General features: G+C 40.8%; 1 protein-coding gene across 4 annotated transcripts in view; it reads right to left on the bottom strand.

The window, feature by feature from the left end:
- Positions 1 to 19,721, bottom strand: part of foxp4 (forkhead box P4) — a 301,129-nt gene that overhangs the window by 89,919 nt on the left and 191,489 nt on the right. For all 4 annotated transcript variants that reach the window (XM_057847124.1, XM_057847126.1, XM_057847125.1 and 1 more), the window contains exon 5: positions 15,388 to 15,519. In XM_057847124.1, the coding sequence (XP_057703107.1) occupies positions 15,388 to 15,519 (132 nt within the window). The remainder of the gene's footprint in view (positions 1 to 15,387; positions 15,520 to 19,721) is intronic.

Here is a 19,721-nt window from a genome sequence, read left to right as displayed (position 1 = left end):
TCCCAGGCTAGACCAGGTCGGGACTGAGCTACGCTGTTTGAAGTCCCTGCAGGCTAACCCCAGAGAGATGAGCTTTATCTCCCCCAGATAACTTGTGGGGAGAAAAAAGTAAATACGACTGCTTATTGTATTTCCATGTGTGTGTGTTTGAGTGTGAGTGACAGAATGAGTTGGCAGCATAGAGCCCTTTTGAACCGAGACCAACTCACAGGAAGGGCAGCTAGGTCACTTCCTTTCAGACTGGAGCCAGGGGAGAGAATGTGTGGTGGCAATGGCGGACTGTACTAGGTAAGTGAAAGGACAACAGGAAATGTGCAATGCAATGGGATTGACAACTTGACCAAAATCATTGTGTTGGTCTTCTTATCATAGGTTATGCAGATTATTAGGGTGAAGCAGATGCAGTACACATCTCTTAGTAACCAGAAAACACACAAAATAAAAAATGTCAGCATTTACTATGAGCTCCCTTTTGCAAGATATACTAGTCCTTCTCAAAAAATTAGCACATTGGGATAAAGTTCATTATTTTCTGTAATGCACTGATAAACATTAGACTTTCATATATTTTCGATTCATTACACACAACTGAAGTAGTTCAAGCCTTTTATTGTTTTAATATTGATGATTTTGGCAAAAAAGTCGAGAAAAAAACAAAAATACCTATCTAAAAAAATTAGCATATTTCATCCGACCAATACAAAAAAAGTGTTTTTTAATACACAAAAATGTAAACCCTTAATTAATTATATCAGCTATGCACTCAATCCTTTTGCAGAAATGACTGCTTCAATGCGGCGTGGCATGGAGGCAGTCAGCCTGTGGCACTGCTGAGGTGTTATGGATGCTTCGATAGCGGCCTTAAGCTCGTCCACAGTGTTGGGTCTGGTGTCTCTCAACTTCCTCTTCACAATATCCCACTGATTCTCTATGGGGTTCAGGTCAGGAGAGTTGACAGGCCAATTGAGCACAGTAATGCCATGGTCAGTAAACCATTTACCAGTGTTTTTGGCACTGTAAGCAGGTGCCAGGTCATGCTGAAATCTCTTCATCTCCATAAAGCTTTTCAGCAGATGGAAGCATGACGTGCTCCAAAATCTCCTGATAGCTAGCTGCATTGACCCTGCCCTTGATAAAACACATTAGACCAACACCCGCAGCTGTCATGGCACCACAGACCATCACCGACTGTGGGTACTTGACACTGGTCTTCAGGCATTTTGGCATTTCCTTCTCCCCAGTCTTCCTCCAAACTCTGGCATCTTGATTTCTGAATGACATGCAAAATTTGCTTTCATCTGAAAAAAGTACATTGGACCACTGAGCAACAGTCCAGTGCTGCTTCTCTGTAGCCCAGGTCAGGCGCTTCTGCCATTTCCAGCACACGCCTCTGCACGGTGGCTCTGGATGTTGGTACTCCAGACTCAGTCCACTGTTTCTGCAGGTCACCCAAGGTCTGGAATCGGCCCTTCTCCACAATCTTTCTCAGTGTGCGGTCCCCTCTTCTGTTGTGCAGCGTTTCCTGCCATACTTTTTCCTTCCCACAGACTTCCCACTGAGGTGCCTCGATACAGCACTCTGGGAACAGCCTATTCGCTCAGAAATTTCTTTCTGTGTCTTAGCCTCTTGCTTGAGGGTGTCAATGATGGCCTTCTGGACAGCAGTCAGGTCGGCAGTCTTGCCCACGATTGTGGTTTTGAGTAATGAACCAGGCTGGGAGTTTTTAAAAGCCTCAGGAATCTTTCGCAGGGGTTTTGAGTTAATTCGTTGATTCAGATGATTAGGTTAGTAGCTTCTTCAGAGTACCTTTTCATGATATGCTAATTTTTTGAGATAGGGATTTTTGGTTTTTCTTTGACTTTTTTGCCAACATCATCAATATTAAGACAATAAAAGGCTTGAACTACTACAGTTGTGTGTAATGAATCTAAAATATATGAAAGTCTAATGTTTATCAGTACATTGCGGAAAATACTTTATCACAATATGCTAATTTTTTGAGAAGGACTAGTACACTGCTGGCCAAAAGTATTGGCACCTTTGCAATTGCAATTCTGTCAGATAATGCTCAATTTCTCCCAGAAAACGATTGCAATTACAAATGCTTTGGTAGTAATATCTTCATTTATTTTGCTTGCAATGAAAAAACACAAAAGAGAATGGGAAAAAAATCATTATCATTTTACACAAAACTCCAAAAGTATTGGCACCCTTTGAAAAAATCACGTGATGCTTATCTAATTTTGTGTTATTAACAGCACCTGTGGCACACAACAGGTGGAGGCAATAACTAAATCACACTTACAGCCAGTTAAAATGGATTAAAGTTGACTCAACCTCTGTCCCGTGTCCTTGTGTGTAGCACATTGAGCATGGAGGAAAGAAAGAAGACCAAAGAACTGCCTGAGGACTTCAGAAGCAAAATTCTGAGGAAGCATGGGCAATCTCAAGGCTACAAGTCCATCTCCAAAGACCTAAATGTGTCTACCGTGAGCAGTGTCATCAATAAGTGTAAAGCCCACTGTGCACTGTCATGTGACTCGTCACAGGAGTGCTGTCAGCATTCCTGCAGAGATTGAAGATGTGGGGGGTTAGCCTGTTAGTGCTCAGACCATATGCCGCACTCTACATCAAATTGGTGTGCATGGCTGTCACCCCAGGAGGAACACAAGAAAGCCCGCCCGTCTCATCAGACATTAGGACATGGTTCCAGTAATCCATGTGCTTTGTTGACATGTCTTCAGCAAACTGCGGGCTTTTTTTACATGACATTTTGGAGGGAAAATGACAAGCAGTACTCAACTTGGACATTTAGGGATGTACGTTTTTTCATAGGGGCGTACTCACTTTTGTTACCAGGCGTTTAGATATTAATGGCTATATTTTGAGTTATTTTGAGGGGAAAATAGATTAACTCTATTATATAAGCTGCACACAGACAACTTTTCATTGTGTCAAAGTGTCATTTTGTCAGTGTTGTCCAGGGGTCGCGTTAACCGAATATTTTCCGTCGTTGACCGGTTTTTTAAAACGGTGACGGAAAAAACTGAAGTCCGTCCGTCATTTTGACAGGTTGCAATTCACACCCCAGACCACAGGGTGGCGAGTGAGCATATTAATTAGCTATTGTCTCTCTTAATGCATGACGTCGTTGGCTATTCTGTCAGAATATTGTAGCGTCACCGGGGTCTGGCGGCGGCACCGTGATTGACACATCAACGCGAGGTTCTTATTGGTGCACCCGGTGTGCCAGCGCATCATCCAATTGGTGGACTAGATTGCCGACCCCAATCACATGACGTCACAACTCCGCCCCCCTGACTGGAGCCGCCATATTGTGTGTCAGCTCGTCGTGTTTGCGCATTACCGCTACGTACATGCCTCCTATTACGGCGTGTTTTTCTGCTCGTTAACATTAATAATCAAAATGGTGAAGGCGTGTGTGGCGGTTGGTTGCAGTAACAGAGAAGATAGACGGAGAGACTTGAAGTTCTACCGTATTCTGAGAGACCCGAAGAGGAGAGCGAGATGGACTGCTGTAATTCGACAAGAAATCTGGGCACCAAACGATCACCACAGACTATGTAGTAGTCATTTTATATCTGGTAAGATGCATTTAATATATATTTAGAATATTTTGGGCTGACAACCACAATTAAGATCATTATGTGACGTTGGTGATTGGGGTCTATATAGTTGCCTCTTTTTCTTTGGGGGCGGAGTTGTTGTTTTGTTGGTGTTGTTGGCGGTAAGCAGAGTAAAAAGAGGGAGAAAAATACCACGACTTCCGTGTCTAATTTTTCGCCGCCAAGCAAGCGTTACAATATTAATTAAAAATGACTGAAAACTAAATACTATTGAATATGTCATCATTATCATTTTAAAAATTTAAATGACGGGTAAAAATAGATTAGACTGGATTTTTATGACCCTGTCACTCAAAATGACAGACAACGAAAATGTCTAGCGCAACCTCTGGTGTTGTCCCATGAAAAAATATTCTTAAATATCTGCAGAAATGCCAGGGGTGTACTCACTCTTGTGATACACTGTATACTTGATAGCATTTATTTGTTTCATGAGCAAACTTCTCTAGCATGTCCAGCCCTACTGCTCCTTTTTTTCTTTCACGTCTGTCCATTTCATTTGCTCCTCGGACCCCCTCTGTCCCTCACTCTCTCCTGAGATATGTACTTCTTTAAAGCGCACATTGCTTGCGTGCGTGTGTTTGTGTGTGTCTGCGTTCTGTTTACATTAGCTGTGGCTGAGTGGCCAAAGCTAGCGCTGTAACAGGCTGTCAATGTGATTTATGAGCACATCACACACTGTCTGAGCCTGCCAGTCACACAGATGCGCACACGTACACACCCACCAAATGGACAGTCACCGACAGACACACACACGCACGCACGCACACATCTCTCGCGACGCTCAGAGTCACTTCATTAAGCTGACTCCTGACCAGTCCCAAATGTGCGCGTGCACAAAAACACTGACACTTCCATCGTCTCGCAATGCACCACTTCCGCGCAGAGAAAGGACAGGAGAAAATGGGAAAAAGGTCAAAAAGTCACAGCCACTTGAGCACAAAACTCTCTGCAGTGATTAAAGGTTTCGCCCCTTCTCTGCTCGTATTTGTCTGCCTCCGACTGTCTTCTCGTTACTTTTAAACATTACTCTTTTGATGTGTAGGCCATGATCTGCAAATCACAATATGTGACATTTTCATATTGTAAATGTAGTACGTAAGTCTGCATCGTAGCAGTGTTGAGGTCATGTCACTCATGTGATATGTCCTGCGCCCTCACTGAGACAGAGTTTAGGATGTCTTTCAAGCTAGGCTGTGCTCCAGGCTTGCTTGTTTTGAAACACACGGTAAGATTTGTTTTCCTATCTTGGCAAGAGAGAACATGCAATGTTGCTTCAGCAACTTTTCCAATCCAATGACACTGTCGTTTTTGTTTTATTCATTTTTGTTTATTTCGGTGAAATTATTTGGCATATTGTGCTCTGATTAATGATGCTAATCAATTTGAATGTATTTTTAAAAATTTTATTAGGGCCCGAGCACCAAGTGTGCGAGAGCCTCTCCTATTAGATTTTTTCACTGTACAGCGATTAAAATTTGTCTCTTGAAAAGTCTCCTGCACCCATGTTCCAAACCCAACAGGAAATCTGGTATTTTGGATTGAATGTGGAAAAAATATGTCATTTTAGTCAATTAGTCGATTTTTAGGGTGCACAATTGCACATTTGAGACATTGGCGCCTAGGGAGTTAGTTGGATCCTCTTCAAAATTGGTGAGACTCTTCATGAGACATATAAAATCTTAAGTTGTCAAAATGGTGAGTTTTTAATTCCGGGCCAGGCTTTTGTTTGGCAAAACGCCAAATTCAGTAAAGGACTAATAATTCCATGACACAAGTTTCAGTCTTTTTCATATCTGGCATGTATTTGAGGTATCCCACCTTGTACACGACTGCATTGAAATATTACTTATTATGCCTTGCGCCCACTGCTTTTTTTTTTTTTTTTTTTTTTACTAGACAGGCTCCTTCCAAGGGAAAAAAAGTCAAATGACCTCAAACCTGCATCAGAAGATACTTAAACCATGTATTCAGGTGCCTAATGAAAAATATTGAGGTCTCGTTGGAGCAGAGGGATACAAACGGGAAAGTGAAAAAGACAGTCGCCATGTTGTCTCATCAAAAATTTTGAACAGCCATAACATGGCAGATATACAAGTTGGTGTTGTCCTTGTAGGCGCTGCAATATATGCTCGTATATTAATGTTCAATCAAATTACTGGAAACGGGCTGAACCTAAGGGTGTGCTGGGACTCCGACTCTAATGGGCCCAGTTTACTGACGTAAAGTGGGCGTGGTATGGCCAGGGGCGGGTCAAATGGATAGATAAGCACTATATTACCGCTCCGCACATCATCTTAAGTGTGGAAATATCTCTGCCAGCCGGTTGTCTGGAGGGGCCTACAAAAATATTTCCACTTGCAAGCTTTTGGTCATCGCACCCGGATTCTGTTCACATTTGTTCCGCCGCTGACTGGAAACCTTTATTAATTTAATTTTGGACTAAAATCTTTGAATTTTACAGCCGAAAACATTTTGTGTTTTCGTCGATTGAAACCAGATGAAGACGAACACATTTTGAAATGACTAAAATATGACTAAGAAAGAAAGAAGTATTTTTGTCCAAAATACATAAATGAAAAGTGCTGCCAAAAACAACACTGCTGTAAATAGGGTATAATTGCTTTCAACAACTTCCACAATATACTGTAAATTCCCAGCAGCTCTGCGGGGAGCCGTATTCCCTCGAGTCTATGTGTTTGTGCAGTGACCCACCACACATCAAGCGCCTATGTGTAGTTGTATGACCAGTGATTGCACTTGTCTAGTTGTTACAGGACAACAACATAAAAACTGAAAAGTGGGACAGTGAAAAGGAGGAGAAGGGGGAAGGCAGAGCAATTCAGACCCCTCTGAAACACCACAACTGGTTTGCTTTGGTCACGCTTGACATCGTCGGCTGCTGTTGGTGAGGGAGCTGAGGTGTCTCCTCTGGGAGAGGAGTCGGAATGTAGGACGTGTCTCTCTGTGGTTTGTCAGAAAGTTCATTTGTTCCTCATTGCTGCTTGTCCCTTGAATTAGAAAGATCAAGGGCAGCATAGTGGAGGAGTGGTGCGCTCTGCCTCGCAGTTCTTAGGTTTGCGGTTCAAATCTGCCCTCTGTCAACCTATGTGTCCTTTTCATGTTCTCCTGACGCTTGCGTGGGTTTTCTCTTGGTACTTTTTATGAATAAAATCTGATTATTTAATACTATAAATCCCCTTTCACTCATACTTGAACTCTGGTTAATTATTGGGATTTAAACAGGTAGCTCTTATGTGTTGAAGGACTTTTTAGCCAGATTGCCCGCGCTGTCGAAGCTCCAACGACCCGGGCCGGTGGTATCCCGACAACCCGGCCAAAAGGCCAAACTCCGCGCATTCATCTTAGTCTTAATCCCTTGTACTGACTCCATTTTGAAAGCTGGAACAGTGGTTCTTAACTGGTGTTCGATCAAACCCCAGGGGTTCGGTGAGGAAAAGGTTAAGAAACGCAGAGCCCTATTTTGTACGCTGACTAAATCTAGGTCAAGTGGCGTTTTAGACCAGGTTTTGGACTGGTTTGCCCTCAATTTACAGGCTTAATTCAATTTCTTCTAAATGCTAGCCCTGTATCTAATGGGAGGAGAAATCGGTTTGCTCAGTGGAAGGTTTACTGACACTTGGTATGAGGAAGTATAGCAGGCCTGCAGACAGCATGGACTGCGTAAATAATACATATAAAAATAATTGCGTCATTTTAAACCATGAAAATAGTTTCGGATGCAAGGATGCAACTATAAAATGAAAATATCGACATGAAAACAAAAAAGGAACAGTATGAAATGAAATGAGTTTAATTTCATTTACCAATGTGATAATAAACAACAAAAGACCAAATTACTTGGAGTAAATTTGAAATTTGGAGGAAATTTGAATGGGAATTCACTTAGATGTTAGCTTGCTAGGTTTTGAATTCGTAAAAATTGGCTTTATTATGAAATTCCAAAGGGTTCGGTGAATGCACCTGTGAAACTCGTGGGGTGCGGAACCTTTAACAAGGTTAAGAATCACTGAGCTGGAAGAAGGCTACGAAACCCGAGTTGACAATTTATTCAGGTCAACAACGATCAAACAGCAAGGCAAACAGCGACAGACCCAGCTGAGGAGGCAGACTCAGGGTCACTATATTACAAATCAACAAAAGGTTCCCAAGGAAAAAAATGACAGTTAGTTAAACATTCAGCCTTTTTGAAGGCTCTCGTTGGACGGGCTGTGGGCAGGAAGAAGGGTGTGATTGGGCATTGTTTAGGTTCATCATCAATTCCAGTTTGGGCTGTTTAGTCCGTGCGTCACAGTTGCTGAGTCACCGTTACTGAGGCAACCGGAGTGGGAGATTTTGCCTGCCAAAGGGGCGCTTGGAGTCTTATCAGTCGTGTTATCAGTTGGATATCGGGCCTGTGTTCCTTATTGGACAGGACGTCTCGCCATTTGTTCTGGACTGTCGTGAAGAACTGATTTTGGGGTTCGGTGTGGAGATGTGGGCTTGTCAGCGTCAATCTTGCTCAGTCAGCTGCATGACGCACGCGTTGGGCTTCCGTGATCAGAAGGAGTCATGTATCTCTTATGCCCTATTTCAAATATATTCTGCATGTTTTCCTTAAACTATGATATAAATGCTATTTAGTTGATATTGGGTACGTTAGAGTAATACAAAAGTCAAAACAGTAAATACGAGAAAATATACTATTCCCTGATTGATTATATTAAGTGTGTTAGTGTAATACAAACAGTCGAACGGTAAATACGAGAAACAATACTATTCCCTTCAGTGTGAAAGCAATTTCTTGGGTCGACTGACACGGAGATGACACGGACATTTACCAGGTTGGGTCCTAGTATAATGTCTGGGACTTACCGGGGACGAGTTATGTGTGAAAGCATGTGTTTAATTCCTGGGTCATGGCATGGATATATCATACTTCGGCTTTATGTGGATTGGTCACCTTCTGGCGGCGAGCCAATCAGGGGAAAGAGGCGGGGAGCTTCAGACACGACCAGCAATCATCTGCTTAAATATTATGGCAGAATTCCTATAGACAGGTAAAAAATTTTGTCTGAAATACACTTAATGTCTATACTAAAAGTGGAGCGAAAAACGTCACTGAAAGCTTACTATTAAGTGTCTTTGTGTGGTTTGAAAAGCGCTCTAGAAATAAAATGTATTATTATTAATATTTGACAGGAAACCATGGGTGTAACGAGAAGAGCCATCGTCCAATAAGAAGCTGTATATTTGTTTGGAGGGTTTGTCCCATGAAACGGTTCTCGATTGGATCTTTCCCAAGTTTTTTCCCCTGTGATTCATAGACTTTAGCCATCATAAAAATTCTTACATATTTTAATGTCTAGTCAAATATTGATCTAAGTTTAATAATTCGCTGCCGTTAATGGGAAAACCTGAGGACAGTAAAATGTGGAAGAGTGGAGAAGCACTTGAAAGTCATCGTTAAAAAGAAGTTAACCCAAGCAATAAAGAATAAAACCATAACTTGAATGAAAGATGACAACACAGAGGGAATATTACAGCTCGGTTGGTGAATACTTTCCGAAATGCAGTCTGTTATTGTTATTAATGTTTTCAAATGATAGACCGCTTAGCCAACTATCATAATAAGCGGCCAGGACAAGCGTGAATGTACCATTTTATTCTTTTCGAATCAGCTACATCTTTGGTTCAGTGATACGGAAGACATTTTTATTCTTTGCTTCTCTATTCCTTTGTGGTATATGTATAAGCAGTGTTTTCAAGCTACTTTTGAAAAGTAAAGCGTTATAGTTACTTCTCTGAAAAAGTAACTCGTTACTTTACGAATGAACCAATTATGAAAGTAACTAAGTTACTTTAGTTTTAAAATACAATAATTCGAGTTGTCCGATATTACCGGCTACCTGATAATATCTTAAAATCTTTTACATTCCATCGGACTTTATTTCATATTTTTGGATAATATTTGAACAAGTTGCATCATAAACATACTTTTGCAACATTATTATGGCAAAAATAAACGCTTACTGGCACAGGGAAGACACGGTGAGAGAAAACGTTCCTTCGTGTGCGTCCATGACCAAATGAAAGTACATAATTCCTTTGTTTCCAGAAAGTTTTTAATGTTTACCTGGTAATCGCTGCATTTGTAACGTTACGCGGATGTACGAACAGGTCAGTACCGACGCAGGTTTGAAATTGAATATGAAGATGACTCTGACACAGTTTCAGTGTTTTAGTGGATAGAATAATTGCTGTCTGTGGTTCTAATATCGACTCTGTCAATTATAGCTTGCAGCAATTATTGGGGAGAAGAAAGAACTACAAAATTGAATTATGAACTATGAACTGAACAGTCCAATTTAAAATTTTGAAACTGCAGTTTGAACTAGATCATGTAGAAAATGAACTTTCCCAACACTGCTTACTAGTTTAAATGTCATTTATTTGCGAATTATTCCTTTGATTTAATTACGGACATTTTGGCTAATTTCAATTTATTTTACCTATATAGGACATATTTTTATCATGCATTTAGTAGGAAGTATGATGTGATTGTTATTCATTTATATTCAGTATTTTATGTTGCGTAATTTTATTTCCTATATATGAATATGAGTACTACTTAGGTTAGGGCTCTTTAAGTTGAAGACACTTGAACTGAAGTGGGAGCAATAAAGCTGTGTTGAAGACCAAGGGCGGACTGGCATACAGAGATACCGGGGCCGGCGGGTTGGTGGCACGGTGTCAGGAGAAACAAGTAGGGCAGAGGTGTCCAAACTTTTTGCAAAGGGGCCAGATTTGGTGTAGGAAAAATGTGGGGGGCCGACCTTGGCTGACGTCCTTTACGTAGAACAATATATTTAAGCAAATTTTAGCAAGCCATTCTGTGTGTCTCATTTGCTTTATTATTTTTTTCAATTAATAATTTCAACAATCTCGCAACTAGCCTTTGTGGCGTTCTCTTTTGACATGCGAAATATTGCTGCTCTGAAATGAAACTAGCTTCAAGTTGCTTCAATTTCTTTCTGTGTATCTTCCCTCTAATCTTGTCGTACATGTCAGCGTGTCTTGTTTGGTAAAATCGCCTCACACTGAAATCTTTAAAAACAGCAACTGTCTCTTTGCAAATGAGGCAGATACAGTTGTGTATTTTAGAGAAGAAATAGTCCCATTTCCACCTATCCTTGAAGCGTCGGCCGTCGCAGTCAACTTTTTTTGTTGAATGTCGCCATTTTAGCAAATTGGAAGTAAAGGGTCACACGGGGAAATGTTGCTTAGAGTGCTGCTGCCTTTTAGTGGGTAAATGAGGAGCAGCATTTAGTGCGTAAGCTACTTCATATGCTGGTAGCAGTACTGCTGACCAATTTATTAAATTTGTGTGTGGGCCAGACGTTTTTATGACAGAGGCTGGGGGCCGGATGAAATTTGACCACGGGCCGCATTTGGCCCCCGGGCCTGAGTTTGGACATGCTGAAGTAGGGTCATAAAACTGCGGTCAAACCAGCAAATGAGCGGACCCTAGAATTAATGCACCCGCATAATCAAAGCATTACGGTAAATGCATTTCGACCGAGCAGCAAGGCAGTTGACTTCCATGTGCCCGCGTTGTTCCAAACTCTCAAAAACACGCTCAACACTCTAAAATATATAACATCGCCACTGTTATTATTAAAAAATAAATTAAAGTCGCCTGATCTTAAACTGCGCCATCTACATGTGCGTTACGCGTGTTGTCATGTCAGTAAAATCTTATGCGATTCCCCTGAGCAACAGGCCGTTTTAGTAGATGGTAGGTTACAGTTCTCGTTTTTCTGGTACTGTAAATCCAGAACTTTGATTAAATTCTGGCCAAGGCTGGTGAAGATTAGTCGTAGACCACTCTGACTACTCACGTGCTCAAAACTATGCATTTTTACTACACAAATATATAGAAAAATGAATTAAAAGTTCTACATGTGTATTTTTGATCTGATTACATTTCCAGTTTTTGTGGTACTGTGAATCCATAGAGATGCATTCTATTTTACACCTCTGAAACCATCAAACCATCCACCTGCATGAATAATGATGAGTAACTGTTCATTTTTCAATTTTGATTCACTTGTATGATTTGACAAAATATTAGGAAGACATCAAAACACTTTTTTTTGTTGTTGCTTAGGATTCACTGAGAAGGAGTGTCCGACATGAAAACACCACAAAGAAACAACTGTCTCATTCACGCTCTGTCTGAAAAATTAGCTACACCGTAACTTGTATAAAAAGGAGCTGTAGGCAAACTGCAGCTTTGGAATATGTAAAAAGGTTGTCCGTCCAATTGTCAGCCTGAGCGGTCCACTGTCCGACAAAGCCAAGGCAGCCCTGCCCTGTAAACACTCAAGATGCTAATTGGAGCAATCCAACTCTATGGTTTTGCGAATGTGAATGGAAATGACGAACGACGACCTCGGTGCTCACAAAAGATATGTTGATCAGGGTCAGATGGCCCTTCTCTGGTTACAAAAGTGATTTGTATCAACTGGTCCACCCTTGGTAGTTTTAGTGTTAAAAGTTCTACATGTGTATTTTTGATCTGGTTGCATTTCTCATTTTTGTGGTATTGTGAATCCATAATTCTGAATAAGTTCTGGACAAGGATGGTGATTATTAGTAGTGGACCTCTCTGACTACTCTCATACTCAAAACGATGCATTTTACTAGAGCTGGGAATCTCTGGGCACCTAACGATTCGATTACGATTACGATTCAGAGGCTCCGATTCGATTATAAAACGATTATTGACGCACCCCCCTCCTTTTTTTTTCTTTTTTCTTTTTTTTTTAATGTTTTGTACATTAGTTCCAAAATTGTTCAAAAATACTCTCAGGCTAAACCACACTACTATTTCAGTATCAAGTTGACATATAGCAGTAAACAAATATACAAAAATAACATTAAATAAAAAACTCCAGTCCCCATTCTGTATCAGCAGCTTTAAACTACATTCAATTAATTTAATGTTGTGAATCAACCGTTAAATTTGTTAAAATTGCTCCCGTTATTCCATAATTTCCCTTTTGTCTACTTTCGACATGTGAAAGTTTTAAAACTATTTAAAAGATAGATTCAAGTCAATATTTTACCAATTTAGGAGTATTTTAGATAAAAAGTTAATTAGGTTTGCTTGGAAGGTTCGCTACAACAGCCTTGCAGGGAAGTGTACTGCTTTAAGATGGCGGCCGTTTATAACGCCCGTATCTAGCTTTTTGTAGATGTGCTGCTAACACTACCAAATCTACATTGCATCTAGTCCTATATAAATGATATCCACCGTAACCGTACTTGTAGCAGCTTTTCGGCAGCAGTCAGGTATGTTGTTGTGTTTTTTTATCTCGTTGCATGAGTTGAGCTAGAGCTGTAAGTTGAGCATTGGCATTACCCGAGGGGCCAGGTAATGGGAAGCATGATGTTTAGCAAGACCGCGGGGCGCGCTGAGTGTTGTGTACTTCCGCTTTACTTCGCATATTTCAATAATCGGAATTTGGATGTTTGTGAATCGTTCTCGAATCTTCCACGGCCGAATCGCGAATAATCTAAGAATCGGAAATTTTGCACACCTCTACATTTTACTGTATCAAAATTTAGAAAATTTAAAATTAAAAGACCTACATGCATACTTTGATCAGGTTGCTTTTCTCATTTTTGTGGTACTGTAAATCTGCAGTTCTGAATAAATTCCGGCCAAGGTTTTTGAATATTAGTAGTGGACCTCTCCAACTACTCACATCATTAAAACTATGCATTTTATTGCACCCATATTTAGAAAAATGAATTGAAAGTTCTACATGTGTAGTTTTTCTCTGGGTACAGTTCTCATTTTTGTGGTACTGTGAATCCATAATTCTGAACAAGTTCTTGACAAGCATGGTGATTATTAGTAGTGGACCTATCTGACTACTGTCATACTCAAAATGGTGCATTTTTACTGTACCAAAATGTAGAAAATTTGAATTATAAGTCCTACATGCATACTTTGATCAGGTTGTAGTTCTCAAGTTTGTGGTACTGTAAATCCAGAATTTTAAAATAAATTCTGGCCAAGGTTGGTGAATATTACTCACATCTTCAAAACAATGCATTTTTTCTACACCAATATTTAGAAAAATGACATGTTTGAGCTGGATACATTTATCATTTTTGTGGTACTGTGAATCCATAATTCTGAATAAGTTCCGGCCAAGGATGGTGATTATTAGTAGTGGACCTCTCTGACTACTCTCATACTCAAAACGATGCATTTTTACGGTACCATTAAAAAAAAAAAAAAAGAAAAATGAATTAAAAGTTCTACATGTGTACTTTTGATCTGGTTTCATTTCTCGTTTTTGTGGTACTGTGAATCCATAATTCTGAATAAGTTCTGGACAAGGATGGTGATTATTAGTATTGGACCTATCTGACTACTTTCAACTCAAAAAGAAGCATTTTTACTGTACCAAAATGTAGAAAACTTGAATTAAAAGTCCTACATGCATACTTTGATCAGGTTGCAGTTCTCATGTTTGTGGTACTGTAAATCCAGAATTTAAAAAAAATTCTGGCCAAGGCTGGTAAATATTAGTAGTGGACCTCTCTGGCTACCCACATCTTCAAAACTATGCATTTTTTCTTCACCAATATTTAGAAAAATGACATATATATTTTTGATTTAGATACATTTATTGTTTTTGTGGTACTGTGAATCCATACTTCTGAATAAGTTCTGGACATGGATGGTGATTATTAGTAGTGGAACTATCTGATGACTCTCATACTCAAAACGATGCTTTTTTTACTGTACCAAAATTTTAGAAAATCTGAATTAAAAGTCCTACGTGTATACTTGGGTCAGGTTACGGTTTCCTCATGTTATAGTGTATTGTATCATTGACCTGTTTGTATTAAAATCACTGCATGCTTTAAAAATCACTATACTATTGCAATTATTTTAATGTAGGCTAATTACAGGCTCAGGTTTTTGTTTACAATATGATTATTGTTCAAAACAAGTGCTGTTTTGTCCATAAAGATACAGTTACAATGTGTTGCCGGCTGGATGGTTTCCAACCCTGTCCATGAAGTCCGCCCTTGTTGAGCACTGTCTTGCCGTTTGGTCATTTAAGAGCAGTGAAGACAGCAGTAATTCTTCAACACAATATATAACGCACTATATTTTGGGGGGGCATTTAGACCTGTAATGTCGATCACGTGACGAAAATCTTGTCCTGAGGAGAGAAATCCGTTGTGATTGGGTATGATCCTCAGAAATGGTTTGCAGCGGTGGTTAAACAAGTGCGTTTGTATTCATCGACACAAGAAAGAGCGCTAGAGAAAGCAAGGAGAAGCCACCCGCGCTTGACGAGGTTAATTGACAATTAAAAGAGAGGAAGACCCCTCCTACGCAGAGATTCACCTCAGGCCCACAGTTGAAGGTATGTAAATGAGGGTTTGGGCAAGGTGGCGAACGGCTTGGCACGCCACTCCCACACTGTTTTGACACGGCACATGACAACGTGTGCTCGCTAATGCTCGTCTTGGGATGAGCTGACCATAAACCGTAACGGAACAAGAAGAAGGCATTGCACGTTCAATAAATACGTTTTTTCCCCCCCCTTCTGTATGCTCTCATGTCAACCACTTTTTTATGCATTTAAGAGTACTTTTATATTTGAAAGTGTGCTTGAACTAAATTGAGTGCGCACTTGATGCTCACCTCTTTTGCTGCTTGCTTTCCGGCCTGTTGCTGTTGCTGCTGCTGTTGCTGTTGTTGTTGTTGCTGCTGTTGTTGCTGAGTCAGAAGCTGCAGATGCAACTGCTCCTGCTGTTTCTTGTAGTACTCCTGGAGCTGCAGACAGGTGAAGAAGCCACATTAGCAAATTAAACTCTTTAAGAATGATTTACGTCCTTTATTATCATGCCAGTTTGGTTGGTATGGCCTATTATGGAGCAGCTCTGAAGTCATTTTGACTTGTTGCCAGGCAAATATGTAAGTCAAATCTATGGGAAACAGTAAAACAATGCATACATGCTCTGGTTAGGACCAAAAATGCACCTGCACACCCTCCGCTAGGAGGGGAAATTGACATGAGGGTGGCAGATGTCTCATTCTTTACATACTTCCTAAGGGTCTATAATGCTGAGCAGGACCACATCCCTTCAAGGGAATTACACCAAGATAGTCATTATCTACACCACTTATTCATAAGATCACCACAGGGGGCCGTAGTCGATTGTGGCCGAGAGCCACCCGAAGGACTGCGGCACACGTTTACTTAAGCGCTAAACGTGAGGTTCCTGTATTTCCATTCTGCTGATATCTGACTGTTGTGGAAATATGGGGTGTCACTATAGCAATTGGCTGGAATAAATACTTTGACAGAGCCCCGTTTGGCTTTGGAAAATCACTTCCCATGTATGACTAATGCAGAAAACATTGAGGATGTTCCATTTGTTGCATTGAGGGAAAATTACATACAGTAAATGTTAATTAACTCATTCACTCATTTTCACCAGAGCAAGGCCCTTCGAAAAATTAATTCAAGCGTTCCTTACATCTAGATTGGATTACTGTAAGTCCCTACTTGCAGCTTGTCCTAAAAGTTCTCTAAAAGGTCTTCAGCTAGCCCAAAACGCAGCATCAAGACTCTTAACAGGAACTAATAGAAGAGAGCACATCACCCCTGTACTCCAGGCCCTTCACTAGCTTCCAGTCGGGTTTAGAATTAAATTTAAAATCCTCCTTCTTACTTTTAAGACCATTAATGGGTTGGGGCCATCGTATCTCACCGATGCACTGGTTCCATACCGCCCCAACAGAACACTCCACTCTCAGAATGCAGGTCTATATGACCAATTTGGCAAAATTTCAAAATTGTCTTTTATGCATGTGTGATACATCATTGGAAAGCCATATACAGTGCCTTGCAAAAGTATTCGGCCCCCTTGAACCTTGCAACCTTTTGCCACATTTCAGGCTTCAAACAAAGATATAAAATTTTAATTTTTTGTCAAGAATCAACAACAAGTGGGACACAATCGTGAAGTGGAACAAAATTTATTGGATAATTTAAAATTTTTTAACAAATAAAAAACTGAAAAGTGGGGCGTGCAATATTATTCGGCCCCCTTGCGTTAATACTTTGTAGCGCCACCTTTTGCTCCAATTACAGCTGCAAGTCGCTTGGGGTATGTTTCTATCAGTTTTGCACATCGAGAGACTGACATTCTTGGCCATTCTTCCTTGCAAAACAGCTCGAGCTCAGTGAGGTTGGATGGAGAGTGTTTGTGAACAGCAGTCTTCAGCTCTTTCCACAGATTCTCCATTGGATTCAGGTCTGGACTTTGACTTGGCCATTCTAACACCTGGATACGTTTATTTTTGAACCATTCCATTGTAGATTTGGCTTTATGTTTTGGATCATTGTCCTGTTGGAAGATAAATCTCCATCCCAGTCTCAGGTCTTGTGCAGATACCAACAGGTTTTCTTCCAGAATATTCCTGTATTTGGCTGCATCTATCTTCCCGTCAATTTTAACCATCTTCCCTGTCCCCGCTGAAGAAAAGCAGGCCCAAACCATGATGCTGCCACCACCATGTTTGACAGTAGGGATGGTGTGTTCAGGGTGATGAGCTGTGTTGCTTTTACGCCAAACATATCGTTTTGCATTGTGGCCAAAAAGTTCAATTTTAGTTTCATCTGACCAGAGCACCTTCTTCCACATGTTTGGTGTGTCTCCAAGGTGGCTTGTGGCAAACTTTAAACGAGACTTTTTATGGATATCTTTGAGGAATGGCTTTCTTCTTGCCACTCTTCCATAAAGGCCAGATTTGTGCAGTGTACGACTGATTGTTGTCCTATGGACAGACTCTCCCACCTCAGCTGTAGATCTCTGCAGTTCATCCAGAGTGATCATGGGCCTCTTGGCTGCATCTCTGATCAGTTTTGAGAAGAAAGTTTGGAAGGACGGCCGGGTCTTGGTAGATTTGCAGTGGTCTGATGCTCCTTCCATTTCAATATGATGGCTTGCACAGTGCTCCTTGAGATGTTTAAAGCTTGGGAAATCTTTTTGTATCCAAATCCGGCTTTAAACTTCTCCACAACAGTATCTCGGACCTGCCTGGTGTGTTCCTTGGTTTTCATAATGCTCTCTGCACTTTAAACAGAACCCTGAGACTATCACAGAGCAGGTGCATTTATACGGAGACTTGATTACACACAGGTGGATTCTATTTATCATCATCGGTCATTTAGGACAACATTGGATCATTCAGAGATCCTCACTGAACTTCTGGAGTGAGTTTGCTGCACTGAAAGTAAAGGGGCCGAATAATATTGCACGCCCCACTTTTCAGTTTTTTATTTGTTAAAAAAGTTGAAATCATCCAATAAATGTTGTTCCACTTCACGATTGTGTCCCACTTGTTGTTGATTCTTGACAAAAAAATTAAATTTCACATCTTTATGTTTGAAGCCTGAAATGTGGCGAAAGGTTGCAAGATTCAAGGGGGCTGAATACTTTTGCAAGGCACTATATATGCCATATATATATGTATATGAATATATGGCATGTCATTGTGCCGTCTAGTTGCGGGAATGTGCATTATAATACACGGTCCCTTTTATTTCCAATACAAAAACTCCAACACATACTGTAGGTGAAGTAAAACACTATCTTTGAAGTAGCCTAGTAGTAGTACGTAAACTATACAGCATGTGTGTTTACTGCCATTGTGCACGCCTTGCATGGAGAAAACACACTAGCATGAACATTTTGGACTGAAACGGCTGTTTTTGGATGGCGGGAAGATATGAGAGAATGAAGCAGGTAAAAAAACAGTGTTAGAAAAGCCAGTCAGTTGATCACACAGCCCATTGAAAAGATCCAGATGACACCGAGTTGGAATCGAGCGAACGCCGGCGGCACAAATGTCAGCCCTGTGAACCGCTACAACACCACAGGCCCGTCCGCCGGGATCCTTCTTTAATTTAAAAGCACACAACGCAAACACCCGAACATCGTCTCCCCTGACTGACCGCAGCCTGTCCGTGCGTTTGTGTTAGTAATCATTCATTTAGGCAGACCGCTCCATTAAGATTACAATCTCGCGCACGAGGAGAGCAACGCGGCGGGGAAACTCCGGCCACAGAAGTGTGCACATGTGCAGGCGAGGTTATCCTCTTGAGATCAGCTCCTATGTGTGTGCGCGCCTCTGCAGTTTGTCTTTGTTTCATGGTGCATCAAATGTTCAAAGAGGCTTCTCAGAAGAGAATGACTTCACACGGCAGCAGTTGCTGCAGTCTCTCATCCGTCTGACCCGAGAGCGAGCCGACGAGACGCCGATGAACATCCTAACGAATGCTCCTGTTCTGCTTTGTGCAATACACTAGGGGTGTCAAATGTAGTGACCTGTCGTGGGGTTCAATCTGGCTTTATTTGTTCATGTTACTTAAAATATTTATATTGTTTCTCTTCTTTCTGACTTTATTTGGATTAGAGTGCAGATATCAGTTTCTTCTCTGAAACCAGGTCAGTGCAGTGAACATAACATAGCTGCTAGTAAGAGAATTATATGAATTTTGACATTCACATTTGTTCATTCACGCCCCAAAATGGCGCAGTCAATGGCAGCCAATGAGTTAACAAGGAAAAGACCCCAAAATACCTGAAAATCAAAAGGAAGTAACTGGAAAATGCCCCAAATTCAACCAAAAGTGACCAATGAGCCGGAAGCAGCCCACAAAGGTCAACAGAAAAAGCCTGGTAATGCTCCAAAATCATCTAAATGTGTAAATAAGTGCCCCAAAATCAAACGAAAGTGACCAATGAGATTGAAGTGACCCGGAAATGCCCTAAATTCAACAGGAAATGATCTCAAATAAGTAGGAAATCAACCCGCAATGCCCTAAAATCATTGGAAAGTGAACGCAAGTGCCCGAAAATCAACAGAAAATGAGCAGGAAATGCCTCGGAAATGCTAAAAAATTAATTAGCTCTGTCAAATTTATCGTGTTAATGCGCGGTAATTAATTTTTTTAATTAATCACG

Source organism: Corythoichthys intestinalis, chromosome 9 (genome assembly GCF_030265065.1).
Source record: "Corythoichthys intestinalis isolate RoL2023-P3 chromosome 9, ASM3026506v1, whole genome shotgun sequence".
In the NCBI taxonomy this organism is placed as follows: domain Eukaryota; kingdom Metazoa; phylum Chordata; class Actinopteri; order Syngnathiformes; family Syngnathidae; genus Corythoichthys; species Corythoichthys intestinalis.
This window is presented reverse-complemented; position numbering and strand designations above follow the sequence as displayed.